This window comes from Aedes aegypti, chromosome 3 (assembly GCF_002204515.2).
Source record: "Aedes aegypti strain LVP_AGWG chromosome 3, AaegL5.0 Primary Assembly, whole genome shotgun sequence".
NCBI lineage: Eukaryota > Metazoa > Arthropoda > Insecta > Diptera > Culicidae > Aedes > Aedes aegypti.
In genome coordinates this window covers 323,265,891-323,286,719 of record NC_035109.1, presented here as the reverse complement: position 1 = coordinate 323,286,719, position 20,829 = coordinate 323,265,891, and the positions used below count along the sequence as shown (strand labels likewise).

At 35.7% G+C, this 20,829-nt stretch overlaps 1 protein-coding gene across 5 annotated transcripts in view; it reads right to left on the bottom strand.

The window, feature by feature from the left end:
- LOC5565721 overlaps nt 1-20,829 on the bottom strand; it is a 75,059-nt gene that overhangs the window by 33,184 nt on the left and 21,046 nt on the right. For all 5 annotated transcript variants that reach the window (XM_021849472.1, XM_021849470.1, XM_021849468.1 and 2 more), the window contains exon 2: nt 19,862-20,393. In XM_021849472.1, the coding sequence (XP_021705164.1) occupies nt 19,862-19,940 (79 nt within the window). In that variant the 5' untranslated portion in view covers nt 19,941-20,393. The remainder of the gene's footprint in view (nt 1-19,861; nt 20,394-20,829) is intronic.

Genomic DNA, 20,829 nt, shown 5'->3' with positions numbered 1-20,829 from the left:
TCTGGTGTAATCCCTGGAATCATTTCTGAAGAAAATCTCAGAAGTTTTTTTGCATGAATATCAGGAGAGTTAACTAATGGAATTTCTGGGATTTTTTTTTGAATTATGTTTCAAGTTATATACATGAATATTGAGGATAAGTCCATGGTGAAATTATTGGAGGAATTTCTGGATTCTAGTTGAAATCCGAGAAGAAGTTCCTAGAGAAACATTAAATTCTAGGAGAAATCATTTGAAACACATCTGTTGGAATCCCTAATGCAATAGTTGCATATTTCCTAAAGCATTTTTAGAAAAAAAATATTATTAAATATACTTTTAATAGTTCGATGATGGCAGCGAGGCCTATCGACACACAAGTCCAATCTGAGTTTGATCTAGTCTTTTGAAGGTAAAGTCTAAATAAAAAAATATTTAAGTTTTAATATAAAATTGAAGTGAGTAGTGGGATTGGTTCCAGTGGGAGCGTAAATTCAACAAAAATAAAGAAGCATGATGTATATAAATTTACAGCAATGACAAAATGTTGGTTTCAGCATTGAGCTTATAGTTCACTCGATATTAGTGACTGTATTTAGTGATAGTAAACGCTTGCAATGCTCTAATTTAGTATTGGTTGCTGTTTGAATCTTGAAGACTGTTTATTGTAGTTAATATATCATTTTTGAATAAAAATTGGAAAAATAAATGAGACCCAAAAAAAGTTACGTTATATCGAGGTAATAGTTACGTTATGTCGAGTTACGTTATATCGAGGTTACGTTATATCGAGGTATGACTGTAGTTAGACTTCATGTTTTGAAAACCATTTTTTTTTTTCAGTGTAGACCACATATGTTTTATTTTTCAATACAGTAAGGACCCGATTTTGTCAGCCCCTCGATGAATTTTAGGCTGACAAAATGGGGAACCTGACAAAATCGGGTCATTTAATTTTGTTCCTGTTTTTCAAATTTTGACGTGTTTCATGATTACATGGACTTTTAAGAGGGCAATGGACATGGGCGTAGCCAGTTTTTTCTTGTCAGGGGCTCCCTTCTCCCTTATATTGGTCATATCGATTTTTTTCACTTTTAATAAAAGGCATTGCCATTGCCTCCTCTGGCTACGCCCATGCGTGCATGACATCAAACATCATCATAAACTTTTATGTGAACGTGGTAAAACATAACGATTACAACTTTTTGACAAATTTAAAATAGGCTGACAAAATCGGGGATAGACAAAATCGGGGGCAGACAAAATCGGGGGCTGACAAAATCGGGTCAGTACTGTATTATTATTTAAAAAAATAGACAATTATCTGCAAGTCATTATTTTCAAAAATAAAATCGGGTAAACATGTTTGGTTTTTTTCAAACTGTGTATGGGACTCTGCACTGTTTTGATTTTGTATGAGATTTTGACGTTTACCAGCCTTGTTGTTTACAAATTTTACGTTAGAGTGAAAGAGAGAGGATAATTTTTGTGCAGTGACCCATAGGTCAGATAAATTTTGGAAATGAAAAATCTAAGTACATAATGCAAAGTTACAAGCATACTTAGTCAAGGTTCGCACACCTAGAAAATTTAATTTATTAGTGAGAGGGTGTAAATTGTAAAATCGAAAATCAAAACTCAAAAGTCGAATTGAAAATTGAAAATTGAAAATTGAAAATTGAAAATTGAAAATTGAAAATTGAAAATTGAAAATTGAAAATTGAAAATTGAAAATTGAAAATTGAAAATTGAAAATTGAAAATTGAAAATTGAAAATTGAAAATTGAAAATTGAAAATTGAAAATTGAAAATTGAAAATTGAATTGAAAATTGAAAATTGAAAATTGAAAATTGAAAATTGAAAATTGAAAATTGAAATTGAAAATTGAAAATTGAAAATTGAAAATTGAAAATTGAAAATTGAAATTGAAAATTGAAAATTGAAATGAAATTGAAAATTGAAAATTGAAAATTGAAAATTGAAAATTGAAAATTGAAAATTGAAAATTGAAAATTGAAAATTGAAAATTGAAAATTGAAAATTGAAAATTGAAAATTGAAAATTGAAAATTGAAATTGAAAATTGAAAATTGAAAATTGAAAATTGAAAATTGAAAATTGAAAATTGAAAATTGAAAATTGAAAATTGAAAATTGAAAATTGAAATTGAAAATTGAAAATTGAAAATTGAAAATTGAAAATTGAAAATTGAAAATTGAAAATTGAAAATTGAAAATTGAAAATTGAAAATTGAAATTGAAAATTGAAAATTGAAATGAAAATTGAAAATTGAAAATTGAAAATTGAAAATTGAAAATTGAAAATTGAAAATTGAAAATTGAAAATTGAAAATTGAAAATTGAAAATTGAAAATTGAAAATTGAATGAAATTGAAAATTGAAAATTGAAAATTGAAAATTGAAAATTGAAAATTGAAAATTGAAAATTGAAAATTGAAAATTGAAAATTGAAAATTGAAAATTGAAAATTGAAAATTGAAAATTGAAAATTGAAAATTGAAAATTGAAAATTGAAAATTGAAAATTGAAAATTGAAAATTGAAAATTGAAAATTGAAAATTGAAAATTGAAAATTGAAAATTGAAAATTGAAAATTGAAAATTGAAAATTGAAAATTGAAAATTGAAAATTGAAAATTGAAAATTGAAAATTGAAAATTGAAAATTGAAAATTGAAAATTGAAAATTGAAAATTGAAAATTGAAAATTGAAAATTGAAAATTGAAAATTGAAAATTGAAAATTGAAAATTGAAAATTGAAAATTGAAAATTGAAAATTGAAAATTGAAATTGAAATTGAAAATTGAAAATTGAAAATTGAAAATTGAAAATTGAAAATTGAAAATTGAAAATTGAAAATTGAAAATTGAAAATTGAAAATTGAAAATTGAAAATTGAAAATTGAAAATTGAAAATTGAAAATTGAAAATTGAAAATTGAAAATTGAAAATTGAAAATTGAAATTGAAAATTGAAAATTGAAAATTGAAAATTGAAAATTGAAAATTGAAAATTGAAATTGAAAATTGAAAATTGAAAATTGAAAATTGAAAATTGAAAATTGAAAATTGAAAATTGAAAATTGAAAATTGAAAATTGAAAATTGAAAATTGAAAATTGAAAATTGAAAATTGAAAATTGAAAATTGAAAATTGAAAATTGAAAATTGAAAATTGAAAATTGAAAATTGAAAATTGAAAATTGAAAATTGAAAATTGAAAATTGAAAATTGAAAATTGAAAATTGAAAATTGAAAATTGAAAATTGAAAATTGAAAATTGAAAATTGAAAATTGAAAATTGAAAATTGAAAATTGAAAATTGAAAATTGAAAATTGAAATTGAAAATTGAAAATTGAAAATTGAAAATTGAAAATTGAAAATTGAAAATTGAAAATTGAAAATTGAAAATTGAAAATTGAAAATTGAAAACTGAAAATTGAAACTGTAAATCTGCATCTCCAATCAATTCAGAGTGCTTCGTGAAGCCCAAGCAGGACAGTTCGGTTTTGCGTCGTCCGATAGATTTGGCTCACTGTAACTGTAAATCTGCATCTCCACAGTTTGGGATTGGGATTGGGATTGGGTTTAAGAGTGGGATTAGGATTGGAATTGGGATTGGGATTGAAATTGGGATTGGAAATGGGAAATGCGAAATGAGAAATTGGAAACTGGAAACTGATAACTGAAATCTGGAGTTAGGGGCGGTCCATTAATTACGTAAGACAAATTTCGGGGTTTTTCAACCCCCCCCCTCCCTCCATGGTAAGATTTTTTGTATGAAAATCAAAAATAAATTGTATGGCGCGTAAGAATTCTCAGACCCCCCCCTCCCCCCATAAACCCTTACGTAATTAATGGACAGCCCCTTATAAGATTCCGAATGGAATTTTGATTGCAATTTCGATTAAGATTATTATGGTGGTTTCGATTGGAATTTCGATTGAGACGTTGATAAGGACTGGAATTGAGATTTAGATTAGGATTTCAACTGGGACTTCGGGTGGCATTTCGGTTGAGACATGTTTGGAATTTTGATTGGGGTTTCGATTGGAATTTCGATATGATTTTCGAATAAGATTTCGGTTGAATTTTGATTGGTATTTCTACTGGCATTTCGATTAAGATGTCGATTGGGACTTTGACTGGGATTTCGATTGGAATTCCGTTTGAAATCTCGATTGATTTCGATTTCGATTCAGAATTTGATTGAACTACGATTGGAATTTTGGTTGAGATTTTGATTAGGGCATCGATTGAAATTTCGATTGAGATTTCCATCGGGTTTTCTATTGGGAATTCGATTGGAGTTTCTATTTGAGTTTCGATTGGGTATTCGATTATTATTTGGATTGGGATTTGGATTGGAACATTGATTGTTATTTCGATTGTGGCGTCGATTGAGATTATAATTTCGATTGAGATTTCGGTTAGAATTTTGATAAGAGATTTCGATTGGAATTTCGATTGAGACTTTGCCAAGGATTTTGATTCGGTTTTTAATTCGGGTTTCAATTGGAATTTCGGTTGGGTTTTCGTTTGAGTTTTCGATTAGGATTTCCAATCGGGATTTGGATTGAGATTCGGATTGAAATTTCGATTGAGATGTCGATTGAGATTTCGATGGGGATTTTCATCGGAATTTCGAGTTAGGTTTCGACTGGAATTACGCTTGAGAGTTCAATTGGGAAAATGATTAGAATTTCTATTGAAATTTTGATTCAGACTTCGATTGTTTTTTTATGGCATATTGGCTATCATGTTTGTACTTCTGAAACTACGGTCTTAAGGTGTCTGTGAAAATCAAACTTGTTATTTATAGGATTAAATAAAAATAAATTATAATAATTTAATTTGTAAAACTACAGGTTGGACTCGATTATCCGGAGACTCGCTTATCCGGGGACTCCATTATCCTGAATTAGATTATCCGGAATTTTAGACTCGATTATCCGAAATTTGATTTATGTTTTTGTTTTTCAATTTTTATGCATAAATCTGAGATAATTGGGTATTGCAATATACAATATGAATGGTTTTGCAGTTTTGAGCGTATTTATGAAAAGGGGGTTTGGAAAAGTGATTTTTTGTGTAAGCAGGTCAATTTTTTTTTCTTGTAAAGACCCCTACTGTTCCTAGAAATATTTTCTGGATACGCCACCGCATCATATAAAGAACGCAACAAAAACAGATAATGTTTAAGTTCTTTTATCAAAGATTTCAATTTTTTTCTTAGTGATTCGATTATCCGGAGTGAAAAAAAAAATTGATACATACTCCGGATAATCGAGTTCGACCTGTATCTAGTGTATACATTTCTTATCATCATTCAAAAATTTTATTGTTCAAATTAGAAAGGGTAATATCAAATATTCATTCATTATTGCTAAACGGAGTGGAAATTCGACAAAAAATCTCATTTTCAAACATATTCATTATATGCATATCGAAACATCCGGGCAGCAACAATTCCATCACAATCGATCATCATTGGCACAGTTTATTTGATGATTTCGTGAGTTGGTTTGAAAAAGAAAAACGAGAACACACCATCCCACAGGAAGGAAGCGTGAACTTGCCCAGCACATAATAAACATTCGGGATTTTCGTTTCGCTTCACGCTCTGATCTACTAACGTAAATAAACATTGGCAAACCATTCCACCAGCCGACCACTAAACTGTCGGCCTGCCTTACGTAATGAATTTAATTTTAGGTGCGGCCAGTGACAGCCCGGACCTAGCGAACAGTCATCAGTGGACAACTCTCAAACAAATCCATCAAATTGGTCCCGTCGCATTTATATGCATAAAGACACCGAGGGGGATGGAAAACGCACACGTGTTTCTGTTTTTCCAACACTGGCAGGCAATTTGCCAAAAATGATCACGAAGGTGAAAAACTGTCGGAAATGCTATGAAATTTTTGGCTTTTCCATCGCCCTTCATGAAGGGACAGGGTCGGGACTCGTTTTTTAATAATTAGATATGGTTTTCGCTAAAACGCTCTAAGGACAAAATCATTTTGACCCCTAGCTCTAATCGGTGCTGTTAAATGTCATGAAATCACGTGACTTTGACAATAAATTATTGTGAATGCCTTCCTTCCCAGTGGAAAAAGTAATCGGAAAAGGGTTTTCCCTGGTGACCATTTCTGAATGACTATCGGTTGGCAGTATTAGCAGATGCTATATTGCGTATCGAAAAGTGCTATGAGCATTTTTCAAAAAATTTCAAAATTTAACAGCACTGGTTCCAATAGATGTCCGTTCAACCTTCTTAGCATAAACACAGTGCAATGATGACAACGTTAAACCGTAGGCACTTGGAGTACATTTTCGGTTCTGTTTGACTTTCGCCTTGTTGAAAGTAAACATGTTCGGTGTACTTTGGGGATAATGTTGTTTGTGGGGATTCACTTGAGACTCGGCTCTGCACACCACTCTACGCGCCGAGAGGAGCGAAAATTCCGTCAGACAAGACCGAGTAACTGGTGGAACGGATCAGCCCGCCGGAAACTCCACTAATGGTTGGGTAAATATGCCGCCCTGTGTGGTGCGGTTTCCACAACAGTGGGTCAATCCTGCAAGAGGGATAGTACGCAATATCAACCGACGCAACGTAACGAACGTCATACTTGGCTACAACGGACGGCAGGATCAAACCACAGCTACGATACTCGTCGGCAGTGTGATAAATCAGCCCTGATAGGACGAACAAGAGGGGTTCAAATAGTCGTAGCAGTTAACGTGCAGCTATTCAGCAAGAGCATACTGAGAGTCGTGGGTTCGAATCCCGCCGGTCACAAATCATCTTTTAGTAATGGAAATTTTCTTGACTTCCCAGTGCATAGGTCCAGTCACTCATAGTCACTCATGAGAACAGAAGCTGACAAGCAGGTTTTGTCCCAGTTGGGGCGTAACTCCAGAAAGAAGAAGAAACCAAAGGCTGCAAAAGCTGTGTTGATGTTGTCATGCTATAATAAAGGGTCTGCAATTTTTCACTTGACCGTTAACGACAACACTCGATGGCAATGCGATGTATTAAAGGTGTTCTCGGTCGATGGGTTGGCCATTCCCATAAAATAATTACTTCGTAAGCGTTGATGATATCACAGTTGATGTGCTTGACGGAAATCAGGGAAAGGTAGATTAGTCATCAGAGGTTAATTCCCATATTTAACGAGCCATGAATGGGGGAATCCTTGAAAGTAGCTTCGAGTGTATCGTTACGTGTTGTATTCAAAAGACGTTTGGAATCATCCAAGAACTTTCTGGAATATAGATCTTAAGATCTGTATAATCGTACATAGAGAGGAAAAAGCTGAAAAAGGCCATGATTAGCTCGCGAGTATGGGAAGATATAGAGCAATTCTCGCTGAAACCTGGCCGCCATCGGCATCCATCGTTAGAATTCCAATTTTATGTCATTTATCGATAAAACTTAAGGGTGGTCTTTTCTGTTTTCTCAAATTGGTGGACCCCTCGTACGCCAGCTGGCTAAACAGTTTGCGAAAAAGCCCATTTTTTGATAAATATAGTGTATTTCTTCACGTGATATGTCTCATATTTCGCTTGGAACACATAGCAAACTTAGTGGCATCGTATAGAAAAAGGATATAGCTTTCATTTAAAGTTAAAAAAAATTTGGCGGCCATTTTGAATTTGGCCGCCATCTTGAATTTTGTTAGAAAAATCGTTTTTTCACCATTAGCGCACCGCTTGTTTTGAATTCTGAGTGCACCATTAGAAAGCTTGCGTAAGATAGGCTACAGAAACTAGGTGAGCAGTGGTATTTACCCTATGAAATGAACGATTTTCTAAATCATGTTCTACGATTTTGACGAATATGACTAGTGCAATCAATGAAAACATTATGTTTTGTACAACAAAGAAACAAGTTTTCAATCATTGGTGTTTCATTCGAGTCGAGTGAAGAATAAGAGTTTTATTTTGAGTGAAAAAATCTAGCGGCCATCTTGGATATTGACGCCATCTTGGTTTTAATTAGTAGAATTGATTTTTCATAGGGTAAATACCATTGCTCACCTAGTTTCTGTAGCCTATCTTACGCAATTTTCCTCAGCTTTCTAATGGTGATCTCAGAATTCAAAACGAGCGGTGCGCTAATGGTGAAAAAACGATTTTTCTAACAAAATTCAAGATGGCGGCCAAATTCAAAATGGCCGCCAAAATTTTTTTTAACTTTAAATGAAAGCTATATCCTTTCTCTATACGATGCCACTAAGTTTGCTATGTGTTCCAAGCGAAATATGAGACATATCACGTGAAGAAATACACTATATTTATCAAAAAATGGGCTTTTTCGCAAACTGTTTAGCTAGCTGGCGTACGAGGGGTCCACCAATTTGAGAAAACAGAAAGGACCACCCTTAAGTTTTATCGAAAACTAGCGATCAGTGACATAAAATTGGAATTCTAACGATGGTTGTCGATGGCGGCCAGGTTTCAGCGAGAATTGCTCATACTGAAAACATGTGAGGGACCTGAAGTAGAGTTTTGTGCTGAACATGATTACACCCTATTGCCTAATCCTCCAACAAATGGTGAGATTAAAAATATTCTGTTCGCAGCATGTAATGGAAAATCTCCAGGATCAGATAGAGTGGTAGCCGAATAAATTAAAGCTGTTAATTAAAAATCATCGCACTAAATTTACACTATCATTTATCTGGAGTATAGCAAGGTAAAATAGTAAATTGTAAAATAAAACTTACATTTTTATAGCAAAAATATGAAGCTCTTCCTTTTTCCTATTATTGCGGAATATTGTCTTATTATTGCAGAAGTGCCGTCCTATTATTGCGGTTTACCATAAAAAAAAACATATATTGTGTTGCATTCTGTATACAATTTTCGAGCACTAAAACTATCCTCTCTCCATGTTAATGACACTGCACGGTACTGTCAGTGTATGAACACAAAACAGTATTTTAATAACATTGAAAATGTTTCTGGCAATTACGTTTAGTATGACTATGGAAATTTGAAATTTTTGAATGTGGTATTCAGATACCGCAATGATAGACAAAAAGCTATTTTTATTGTACTATTATTGTGGTTATATGCTTTTTCTGAAGAGTAAGAACATTTTCTTCTAATCTCAACATCAATCATGTAACTCCATCCGTCATGAAATGATTGTTCTGGTTCCAAACTTAAAAATTCACGCTTATGAAATTCGTTCCGTAGAGAGAGGGACCGGTTAAAAATGTAGACTGGTTTTGATGCATCATTTAAAACTGTTCGTCCAACGATCAAAATTGTTTAATTTTTAAAATATTTTTTTTAGTTCATCTTGAATACTATGAACCTTCATCGTCTCCAATAATACCCATAGAAAATAGAGTTTTCCATGAATAATAAGCATTCATTTCTTATACCGCAATAGTAGGGAATACAGAGGCAAATTACTCTATAACATATCCCGAAAACCATTCGGTTTCCCGGGATATATACACAGGCGCTGGGCTTAGAGAAAATGCTCTGATTCCGATTTCAGACAGGGATTTGAAAATATACTTTGCAAACATACAAAAACAAAAGAATACATTTAGGATGATTTTGAAGATATTACAGAGGAATAGGGTAGGTGTACCGGTATTTATCATTGTACCAGTCTTGCCCCCCCCCAAATTATATACCGTTTCACGACACAAATAGGCACAAAACGATTTGTGTTCGTAGGGTAGACAATCGTCGCCTTCAAATGGAAAAAGTCGACGACGAAACTAAAAAAAAATGGTCATCGTCACTAGACTGTTTAAAACGCCATAAGAAATCAATATAGGTGGCGGATGCAGGAACCAAAATTAAAAACATGGCGAATACTAATACAAGTGGTTCAGTATTGGCCAATTTTCAATACGAAAACAAAGTTTCTGACTAGTTCTTATATTTTTCTTGCCAAACATGGATCGGAAGCTTTCGTATAACGTATTAACAGTAATGAAAGGTCTTTCGATTTATTTATTAAAAAATATGTTTTCTTAGGGTGGCGAAAAAAATCACTATCCTTTTAAAATCGTCATCTTTGTCCTAAAATAATTACCAAAAAGCTAGCTTTTTTTCTGAAAAATTGCGCCAGTGCGTGGAACGGTAGACCAAATTTCGATTGCTTAAAAATAAAACTGTTTCCGGGTAGTAAAATAACCGTGAACACTCAATAACATCAATGACGATTAATTGAACAAACAAATTTCGAGTCCTTGATAAAGGTTCAATTAGGACCGAAACGTTTGAGAAAGAAACAATACAGTTGTTTTAAATTGTTAAAATAGACTGAAAAGCCAGAAAATTTTTCCAAAGTGCTAGCTTTCGTCCAAAATCTCTACTTTCGTTCAAAAATTATCAGCTTCCTATTGTTAGATCCTACACTTATCGAAAATCCTAAACTTTTCAAACGAATTTTCCAAGAAGGAGATAAATATTCTAGAGAACAAAATTGAAAGTAGACGCTGAAGTTTTCGAAATACAATGTCGATTGGTAGGGGAACTTACGTATTCTCGGCAATCTAAGCTGATGCCGCGATTCTTTTGTAATTTTCTTGGACATCAACAGACAAATTCCGTGTTTGTCTGTTTACATTAATGCGTTGCTGAATCCTCTATCGATTCACACCGACAGACTTGTCAAAATGCTTTTGGAAAGTTTCCAATGGAAACATTTTTACAACGCTGCGAACATCTCTTGTCAGTGTGACTATTGTCGGCAGCCTCTTTCTCTACGGCAATTTTTCCATAAGAACTGCTGGCGAACCTCTTCGGCAGCTCCAAATCAGTCGCATTTTTAAGCGTGTCCATTTGAATTGATGACATCTCTGGCGATATTGTTTGTTCAGTCTCGGAAAGTTGGAAGCGGGCAGAACAAAGAACCATCTGAATGTATTCTTTGACGTGTTTTGATAGCAAAATACTGTGTATTTGGCGTTTAAAACTTGGTTGCCAATAATAGTCGAATGGTGCCGAAGCCGTAAGTCTCCCTGGAACTCCAGCAGAAAGTAACAGATTTTAGAAAAAAAATCGAGGAATCGGTGAGAATGAAATTAAATTGTGCTCCAAAAATTTCTTAATGGATTCAGGCAAGAATTTCTCCACAGGTTCGTGTTTTTGCTTCTCTTCGTCTAGAATCATTTTCATATTCGTTTCGAGATTCATCGATAAATATTTCCAGGACTTCATCGTAAGATTGTTTCCAAGACCCCTTTCGAGAATTATTTCTGTAATTTCAAAGTTATCCATATTTTTATATTTTTATATTCCAAATGATAGTAATTGTAATGTGGATTCGTCCCTTAAACTCTTGTCCTCCCTCATGTTCATGAATATCTCAGGGATCTGAGAAGGAACTTCCGATTCAATATTAATAGGCAAATACGAATACTAATATTTGGTGTTTAGTTTGTACATACATACACATAGCTTATTCCTCGGACGTCATTGAACATCAATATTCGCCTCTTATTTTCCTACTAAAACAGAGCAATTCCTGTAATGAAATGTTTCACTCCAAACACTTAAAATCATCCATCAAATGAATAGAAATGAATAAAATCCACTTATCTCCTGAAAGGAATTCAACGTGGGAGCACCGTAAGATTGACACGGAATTCAACTTCTTCTAAAACACCCTTCTGCCTCCGATTAACCTTACCCCGGTAATCGCCCAAACATCCACTCGAACGGATGGATTATGAGGGGATGGCACAGCATGTTCTCGCCGTTCACCATGGTCATTTATTGTGCTATATTTAGTTTCATCTCATCTGCCGTCTCTGTTTTTCATCGGAGCGACGTGAGTGGGTCGCCGTGTCGTGCTGGTGCTGGTCAGGGAAAAACTTTCCGCCAAAACAAAAGTTTCAAACACCATCCGTCTCCACGACCATTTGGTTCCTTCACTAATCATGAACAAGCGGTCGTTGCAAATAGGAGTAACTTTGCCAAATTCCTGGTCATAAGTTAAAACAAAAATTTGAGTATTATTTCGTTCTTTTCATTTTTTGGGATACTTTTATGTACACTAGAGCGATATAAGCAAACCAATAAACTTTCTGACCTTTATTTATCAAATTTTTGACATGAAAGATTTTGTGCGGTTACGCTAGTACTTAGATCTGAAGGCCTGATGAACTCAAAGAAGTGCTTGTATATCCTTAAACGGTCGTTGAATTAAAAATTTGACGGAATATATTTCCATGAGTCAATATGCGTATATACGTTGTTCATAAACCTTCGAGAGATCACTAGTTACGCTTGTAGATCCGAAGGCCTGGTACCCATTTATTACGTAGTTGACTTAGATCACCAAAGTAAATTAGTTTATAGCTGCCATAGCTTTGAACATGATTTGTCAAACATGTCTTGTTTGTAATAAATTTGATAGTTATTTAACAAATTTCATACATAATTAAATTCGCGGGCTTGAACCTTACAAAAATTATTTTTTACGTTATAATTCAATTTACGTGAAATTATTTCTAAGTACCCGATCCATTATGTAAAAATAAGTTTGGCTGTATAACAGGGGCACATTTTTAGGAATTTTGGCCATGAAATTGGTCCTGTTACTCCTATGTGCCTCACTAGTCTAGAAGCAGCAACAGATCGGGAGGTATAACACTTTTCGCATTAACACCGGCATCCGCCACTGCTGTCAATGACCGTGACAGTTTGAAAAGTTTAGTCACTCTCTTTTGGTTCCCGTTGCACCGCACCCACCCCAAAAATCAGTATACGTCTTAATGATCCGGGGGAATTCTTAAGGTCATCTTTCCATCTGGTACGGTCACGAGCAAATGCGGAGGTGGTATCGACACCAGTGTGATGGGTGGGTGGCATTTTTCTTTTGATGACGCACGTATAGATTTCTCGATAGAACCAATTTACTCGGTATGACAGAAGAAGTGCGGAAACATTGATTGGGATCAGAACTAACTAAAGGCTGAGTCGCAACAGTATACCGACTATATTGACAATATAAAGAATGCCAGATATATCTGTATAAACGACGAGTCACCCACACAAGATATCCGAAGCGGATTTCTAGTTCGGGATTGATCAAAACAAGACACATGCCCCGGTGTGATGAACTAAAAATAAATTCGAAGTTAGTTGTGCATAAGCCGCCAGATGCAATTATTGCAAAAGCGGAGTGGAATACAGCGGTTTCTTCAACGATTATTGAAGAAACGTGATGAAATTCAGGTCAAAGATTTACACAAGCATTCGAAGTCTAAATGATCTGATGATTTTTAGGTTGAGCGATAACCACACTTTTAATTCAAAATAATTCAAATGATCAAGTAAGAAGGCTTGGATTTCGGCTTCTGATATAACGATTAACCTGATATGTCAACCTTATATGCTTTTAAATGTCTAGGAGCAGATGGGATTTATTCTGTTCTGCTCCAGAAGGGATTTGACTTTATCAAACATGTTTTGAAAAAAGCGACTTGTAAGTTTTGCTTCCGGGTATATACCCAGATCCAGGCGTGAAGTTATTGTGAAGTTTATCTTGAAAGCAGGACGTGAGTTCTGTTTGATCTTTCGACCTTGACACTTGCTTTTGCCGGGGCGAGCGACGAGGGCAGGATCAAACATGTCGCGCGTTGGTCTAGTAAGTGAAAAAGTGGCGTGATCGGTGAGTTCGGTTGGAGTAACTGAAAAAGTGCCGCGATCGGTTAGTTCTGTTTGATCCTTCGACCTTGACGCTTGCTCCTGGGCAGTGCGTCAAGAAAGCCCGAACAGTTTTTTTTTTATTCTTTTTGGGTCGCGCGCTTATTTTTTTTTTCCTGAGTGCTTTTTTATAGCCGAGCAAACGAGTGAAGCCGAAAGTGGATTGTGGCTGCTCAGTCAAGGATAACGGATTAATTGGTGAGCTCGTTTCATGCTACTATTTCTAATCTATAAAATATGTATGACTGCACATTCAATCGTTACAATGGTGGGATGTAAATATGATTTTTCAACAAACTATGGATGGTTCGTCACTGTGAGTGTCGACACAAACTCTGATTCATGATTTATTTATGTTTAACATTTTTTTTTTCAGAACACCTCTTATATACCTTTATTTTTGTAACTAAAAAAAACTTTGAATGGTTCGACACTACAAGTGTAGACTTGCGAAAGGTTCACTATATTCAACAAACTTTGGATGGTTCGCCACTGTAAGTGTCGGCATAAGAATGAGAGTGTTCTATGATGTCCCAACCAATCGAGTTTTTTGTTTCTTTTCAAATGAGTAAAATATAATAACACATGCTTCCGTCCTGACAGCTGTAGGAATGTTACATTTAGGTATTTGTTCAACAAACTTTGAATGGTTCGTCACCTCAAGTGTCGGCATAATTTTCCTCTACATAGAAATTGTTCATATCAAATGAAAATATTATATTTACGTATAAGCATGTATATATCTCACAAATCATTGTTTATCATGGTCTAATCGCTTATCAAAGTGAATCCTATGACCCAACGATCCTCCCCATCAACAAACATCCCTCCCAGTAACCTTTGTGGAGATGCAGAGGCAAACACGGTCTCCAAAAAGCAAAGGTTACACACTAACATTCCTTCCCCCAATCCCACCTGACTGCAAGGACGTGGCCGGCGCCGTTATTGACCCTGTATAAATAGAGGCACTGAATTATGCACACTGAAGAAGATTATGGCCAATCCCAGCCGAACTTCTAGTTGATTCTTTGTGCATTTTCACTGACTTCGGTCAATCACGGAATAGCAACCATTGATATGTGTAGTCAGTCTAAGCTAAGTTTATCTTGAAAGCAGGACGTGCGTTGTATGAAGAAGCGAACAGTTTTAGACCAATCAGTCTGACCTCTTTTCTTCTGAAATGTCTGGAACGCATTATCAATCACCAAATCTGTGGTGTCTATTTGGCAAACATGCCTCTTTATATAAATCAACATGCTTACCTTTTGTGACTCTTTCACACAAAGTTCTATACGATATCGAGAAAGCATTCGCTCAAAAGCAATCCTGTTTTAGTGTCTTCTAGTGGATATTGAAGCTGCCTTTGATAACGTGTTTTTCGATGCCATATTGGAAGCTGCACGAAGCCATGGGCCGCCTACACTGATCACCAATTGGAATTATCAAATGCTCAAAAACCGACATCCATTCTCGATATTGCGTCAAGCTTCTTCTTCTTGGCATTAACGTCATCACTGGGGCAAAGCCTGCTTCTTAGCTTAGTGTTCAATGAGCACTTCCACAGTTATCAACTGAGTGCTTTCTTTGCCAATGTTCCCATTTTCGCATTCGTATATCGTGTGGCAGGTACGATGATACTCTATGCCCAGGAAAGCCAAGGAAATTTCGTCAAGCTACGATTCAGGCATCCGCAACTCATGCCTCCAAGGGGGAGTCTTATCATCACTTTTGTGGAATCTCTGTGGAATGTTCGGAACTGATCAGAGTCAATTGTGCTTTTGGGAAAAAGCTGCTTCCTCTCCAAGATTTATGGTTTCCAAGGTTTTATTGACTACAAACTGGTAGTTCACTGTCGATTTAATGGTTATACTATAAATTTGTCTGTCAAAACCATAATAAATCACACCATGCTCGGTTACTCGCAAGTAATCGTTCCAGAGCTTGTTGCTACGTCCTTTGGCATGTTCTCCCGAGCAAACGGGTGCGGACTTACTCACACCTAGCCAGTTCGCGAGTCTGTCATGTTTGTTATGCGTTGGTGTACACTCGTGAGCTGCTTTGTGATGCAAACTTTTCCACCACTGCTAGGTGGCGCTAGTGAGCATGTAAAATGTCAAGAACATCTCGAAGACAGGTAATTTAATTCAAAATTTTGCCGCTAGGTTGCGCTAGTGAGCAGATAAAAATCATCTATCTCGTTATCAGATAAGATATAAAGTTAGAGTCTTTGACAAAGTTAGTTATAACGTTAAGGACTTCGAAAATGCAAACAGTTTGATTCCTTATTTTCCCGCATGGTGGCGCTAGTGAGCTTGTGAAACTGAACATCTTGAACTTGAAATTAAAGGGATGATCCCGTAATAAAACACATAATCAGTGTTACTGAGGTCCGAGGTTGCCACGAAACCCAACTTCTACTCTGGTTCTTCAATTCTTTGTCGAGATATGGAACATCAAGTTATAAGCGATTGACTGTTATTAAATCTCATGATATAATAAGATAGAATATCCAGAATGTGGAGAAAGCTTTTGAAATTTGACCAGGGAATCATATTATATTCAAGTGATTCAGGTCTGATCTGTTAATAATAAATAAATCACATCAGATTCACTCCGTGTTCAAGTGTCTCAAGACTGATTCACTTCATATTCAAGTGATTTAGGTTTCGTTCGCTCCATATTCAAATGATTCCCGTCATATTCCCTTCATTTTCAAGTGATTTATGATTGATTCACTTAATATATAAATGATTAATTCCCGAGTGATTAAATTCGCTCCATATCCAAGTGATTCATAGCTGATTCACTTCATATTCAACTGTTTCAGGTTTGATTCACTCAATGTTCTAATGATTTCAAGTGATTCATGTCTGTTTCACTTCTTTTTGAAGTGTTTCATGAATTCCTACGTATATTTCCTCGGCAATCCCACTAAAGGTTCCTACAAGAACTTCTCCAGGGATTCTTTCACGATACTAATTCCTCTAAGATCCACTAGAGATTTTTTCTAGAGGTTCCTCCAGGGATTGCTCCAGGAATGCCTCCATGAACTTTTCCAAGGATTTCTCAAAACACTTCTAAATCTCTAAAAAAAAACATTCGCGGAAGAAACCCTGGAGGAATTCTTATTATTTTTCTGAAATCCCTTGAGGATCCCTGTAGGAATTTCTAGAGAAATTCTTAAAAGATTCCTGAAATACACTTGAGAAATCCCTACAGGAATTCATGGAGTTATTTTTTTTAAGAATCTCTAGATAAAAATAGGGTGGATTTTCCGGAAGAACTCCCTGTAGAATTCCTGGAGCGATCTTTGAAGGAAATCTCAGGAATAATAAATCCTAGAGAACTCTCGAGGACTTGAGGAATTTGTGGAAATATTACTGGAGAAATATTTGAAGTAATCCCAGAAGAAATTGTCGTAGTATAAACTAGAGAAAGCCTTGAGAACGTAACTGCAAACATCCCTGAAGAGATTTCCTGGAGGAATCTTCAGACGAGTCTCGATAAGAATTTTTCGAGGAATATCAGGAGAAATCGCTTGAAGAATCTTTGGAGGAATCTCTGGAGGAGTCCTTGAAGTAATCTCTACAATAATTTGTGGAAAAGTTCCCCGAGGAATCCTTAGAGAAATTCCTGGTGAAATCCATGTAAAAATTTTACTAGAGGAATCTATGGAGGATTCACAAGAGGCATTCCGACAGAAACTCCTGGCGAAATTCGTGTAAAAATATCACTGCAAAACTTCCTGGAATATTCCTTGGAGGAATCGCTGGAGAAACTTCTGATAAAACTCCTGAACGAATGGCTGAAGATATTTGCCCTATCGGAACCAGTCGAAAAAACAGAAGTTTTTTTCTGGAGGAGTATATGACAAAACCGCTTTTGGAATTCTAAGACAAATCAGTGTATGGATTACGGTAGAGATTATCTTGGAGGAATTTCTGGTAAAATCCCTGGAGGAATCTTCGAAAGAATTCCTGGGGAAATCTGGAGAAGTCTCTGGAGATATCTCGTATGGAATCAATATATTCTTGCAAATAAAAAAAATGCTTGTGTTAGTGCACGTTTAGTACCAGTGTTGCAATAGTATCAGTGTAAACGTGAGAATATAACTTTAAACGAAGCAATGGTACGTAAATATTCAAAATATTTTAGTATCCATACTTAACCCGTATAGGCCTGAGTGAAAGCAAAAATATTGAAACCCTCACCGCTCAGCGAATTCCTAACGGATTCAAATGATTTTTTGTCAGTATACTAGACCACATATCTAGTTTCTAGCAGTAGTCAGAGGAACTCTGAAATATTCTTGTGGCGGGAGTTATTCCGGTGGGTCACTGGGTCAAGTCGGGTAAAAAAGGGCTATTTTTGGGACATGCCAAGTTACCTTTTTTATTTGCAATGACAATCATTTTAATTTGCATAAGTCATTAAGCATTAAGATCTGATATTCAACATTATAAATGAAGAGTTTTGCACCGTTTAAAATATACCGGATGTGGCCATTCGGACGTACAGGCTATAGGTTTGTTGGATACTAAACCGTTTCAATTCTTGAACAGTTGAAATTGAAATTAAACATAACACACATGTTCAGATACAAATTGGACTTCATCATAAGTTTGAGGCGCCCCGGGACCCGAAAATGGTCATTTGTAGAATTCATCAAATGCAAAACTCATAGTAATCCAACTCAATTGTTTCTCGAAAGGTTTACACTGATACAATTTTCTTAAAATTCCGTCATGTAGTGGCCACATTATAGCCGATTCCGGAAATTATCTGTGACTTGAAATTTGCCTATCACCAAGGACACAAACGCACAGTACCCTTCTCACACGACCTGACCCAGTGATCCACTGGAATAACTCAGGCCACAGGAATATTTCCACACGACCTGACCCAGTGATCCACTGGAATAACTCAGGCCACAGGAATATTTCCACGTTTTTCTGTCCACATCTAGAAACTAGATATGTATGCCAGTACACTGACAAAAAATTATTTGAATCCATTAAGAATTCGCTGAGCGGTGAGGGTTTTAGAATTTTTGCTTTCACTCAGGCCTTGGTTAATATGGACCAAATGACCCACTTACCCCGCAGGTCCAGTTCCCCACTGTACCTTATTAGGACTGGGAAAAATCTAAGAAAAACTTTTTTTACTTTTGATCTTTTTTAGAGTTATGTATTTATCATCACTTGAGAAACATTTCAAGACGATCTCGTCGCACCTTTGAATTTCGTCGTCATAAATTAAATTTTATTTCCTTTTCTCTTCAAGATATTTGAGAAGTAGTTCGCGATCTTTAATAGTTTACGGTAAAACGCGTCAGTCTCCTTTCTGTGCGATTTGGAAGAAGTTCAAGATCTCTTGCCGAAATCTACTAAATTGGAACATACTGACCAAGATTGATAATTCCCTTTGCTTCCTTATTTGAATTGAAGAGTCTGGGCTAGAGGCCTCATCGATTTGCTGCTCGGAAAAAAATATCTCAGACATCGAACTGATTACCAATTTCAAGGCGATTGGCAACACATTTGCATGCATTTCATCCTTGAAAAGAAACACGCATTCCGAAAAAACACTATTTTTACATGTTTGCCACGTTCAGCAACAATTTTAAAGCCCACATTTTCGGAAGCAAGTTGTGAATTCAAAGATTCACCATTTCTTTTATTTGTGCTAGGATTCATAGTCAGTTATTATTCTCACGTGTCCTTATAAAAGTTTTTCCCAAAAACAATTACTTTCACTAACAAAATTTAACTGACAACAACAAGTCCGACGGAGAATCGGAGTCTCAAAACATCCGTCAGCAGAAATAATTTACTTCAAGTTCACGTTTTATTTACTATTTGAAAAAAAAGTCTAAACATAACCTACTGCACCAATGCAAATGCAAAAATCTCTTATTCACCCTCGAGTAAGAATTCCACCTGCCGAAAACTTTCAATTTCATGGTTTAATTTTAAATCTCACCCGCGCTCCGCACCATCTCAGTCTGCACTAAAAGCTTTCATTTCCTGCCCGAAGCATACTAAATAATGAAAACGAAAACGGTGTCCCCTAATCCGATCGCTCACCTTAATACCGTGGGGAAAAATAAAATCCTTTTTACGACCCTTTTTTCTGGTCCCGAGTAAAAACGTTCGCACTGCAGCGTTAATTACCTTCCACGAGCAGCAAGAATAATCCAATCTTGTACACCAGCCGGCTACAGCTTCCGCTTCTCAACCGTTGGATATCCATTTTGTGTCAACTACACCGGCTACTTTTCCGTTTTTCCTCGATTTATTCCGCAGAGCACTTTTCTTGGAACGGGTTTCGAGTTCACCACACAGCTTTAACTAGAATTTCGTAGTTTTATTCAAGAACTTTTCAACCTTACCGCCCGAATGCACGTGATTGCTACTTTGTGTAAATCTGATAGTAATCTTCTTTACTCACTCACTCAACACCAATTGCCATCAACGCACTAATTGATCTGTTTACGGTCCCCCATAAAACTACACCACGTGCCAACCCGAGCAAAGATGTCAGAACACCTCTTTCACACTTTTCCAATCATCACAGTTATTCACATCGTTGTTGGTTTGGTTCTAGCTCTTTGATCGATCACATCCCCCGCGATCTGCCATCTATCACATCTGATTTAACGCGTCGTGTTGTCGATTGGGATTCGGGAACCCCCAAAGGAGAATTCTATAAGGAAAGTGATAAATTAGAGCACTTTTTGCCACCGAGGAATGCTTTTTGATCTGTGATGAGCTGATTCTGGCTGATGCGCGGCTCTAATGGGATTTCTTCGTCATCATCTACATAAGATCGCGCTCTCGCAGTCCGCTTTTGAATTAGACGTGAAAATGCTGATCCATCGGTGTTTTTCCTCCACATACATGTCGGTTCTTTCATTTTTGGGGTGTGCTTATTCAGCGTTAGCGAGGCAGAGTGGTTCATAATAGATTTTTTTTTTTCGAGTGATTCCATGACGGAAATTGATAAGAACTGTTATTACTTGTTTGAATAAATCCTTAGAAAAAATCCAAAACGACTTCGAGCATGCATCTGATGAGAAGCTTGATACTTTTTCAAGAACTTGTCATACAACTGTCCCTAAAATAGCCAATAATCACTTACA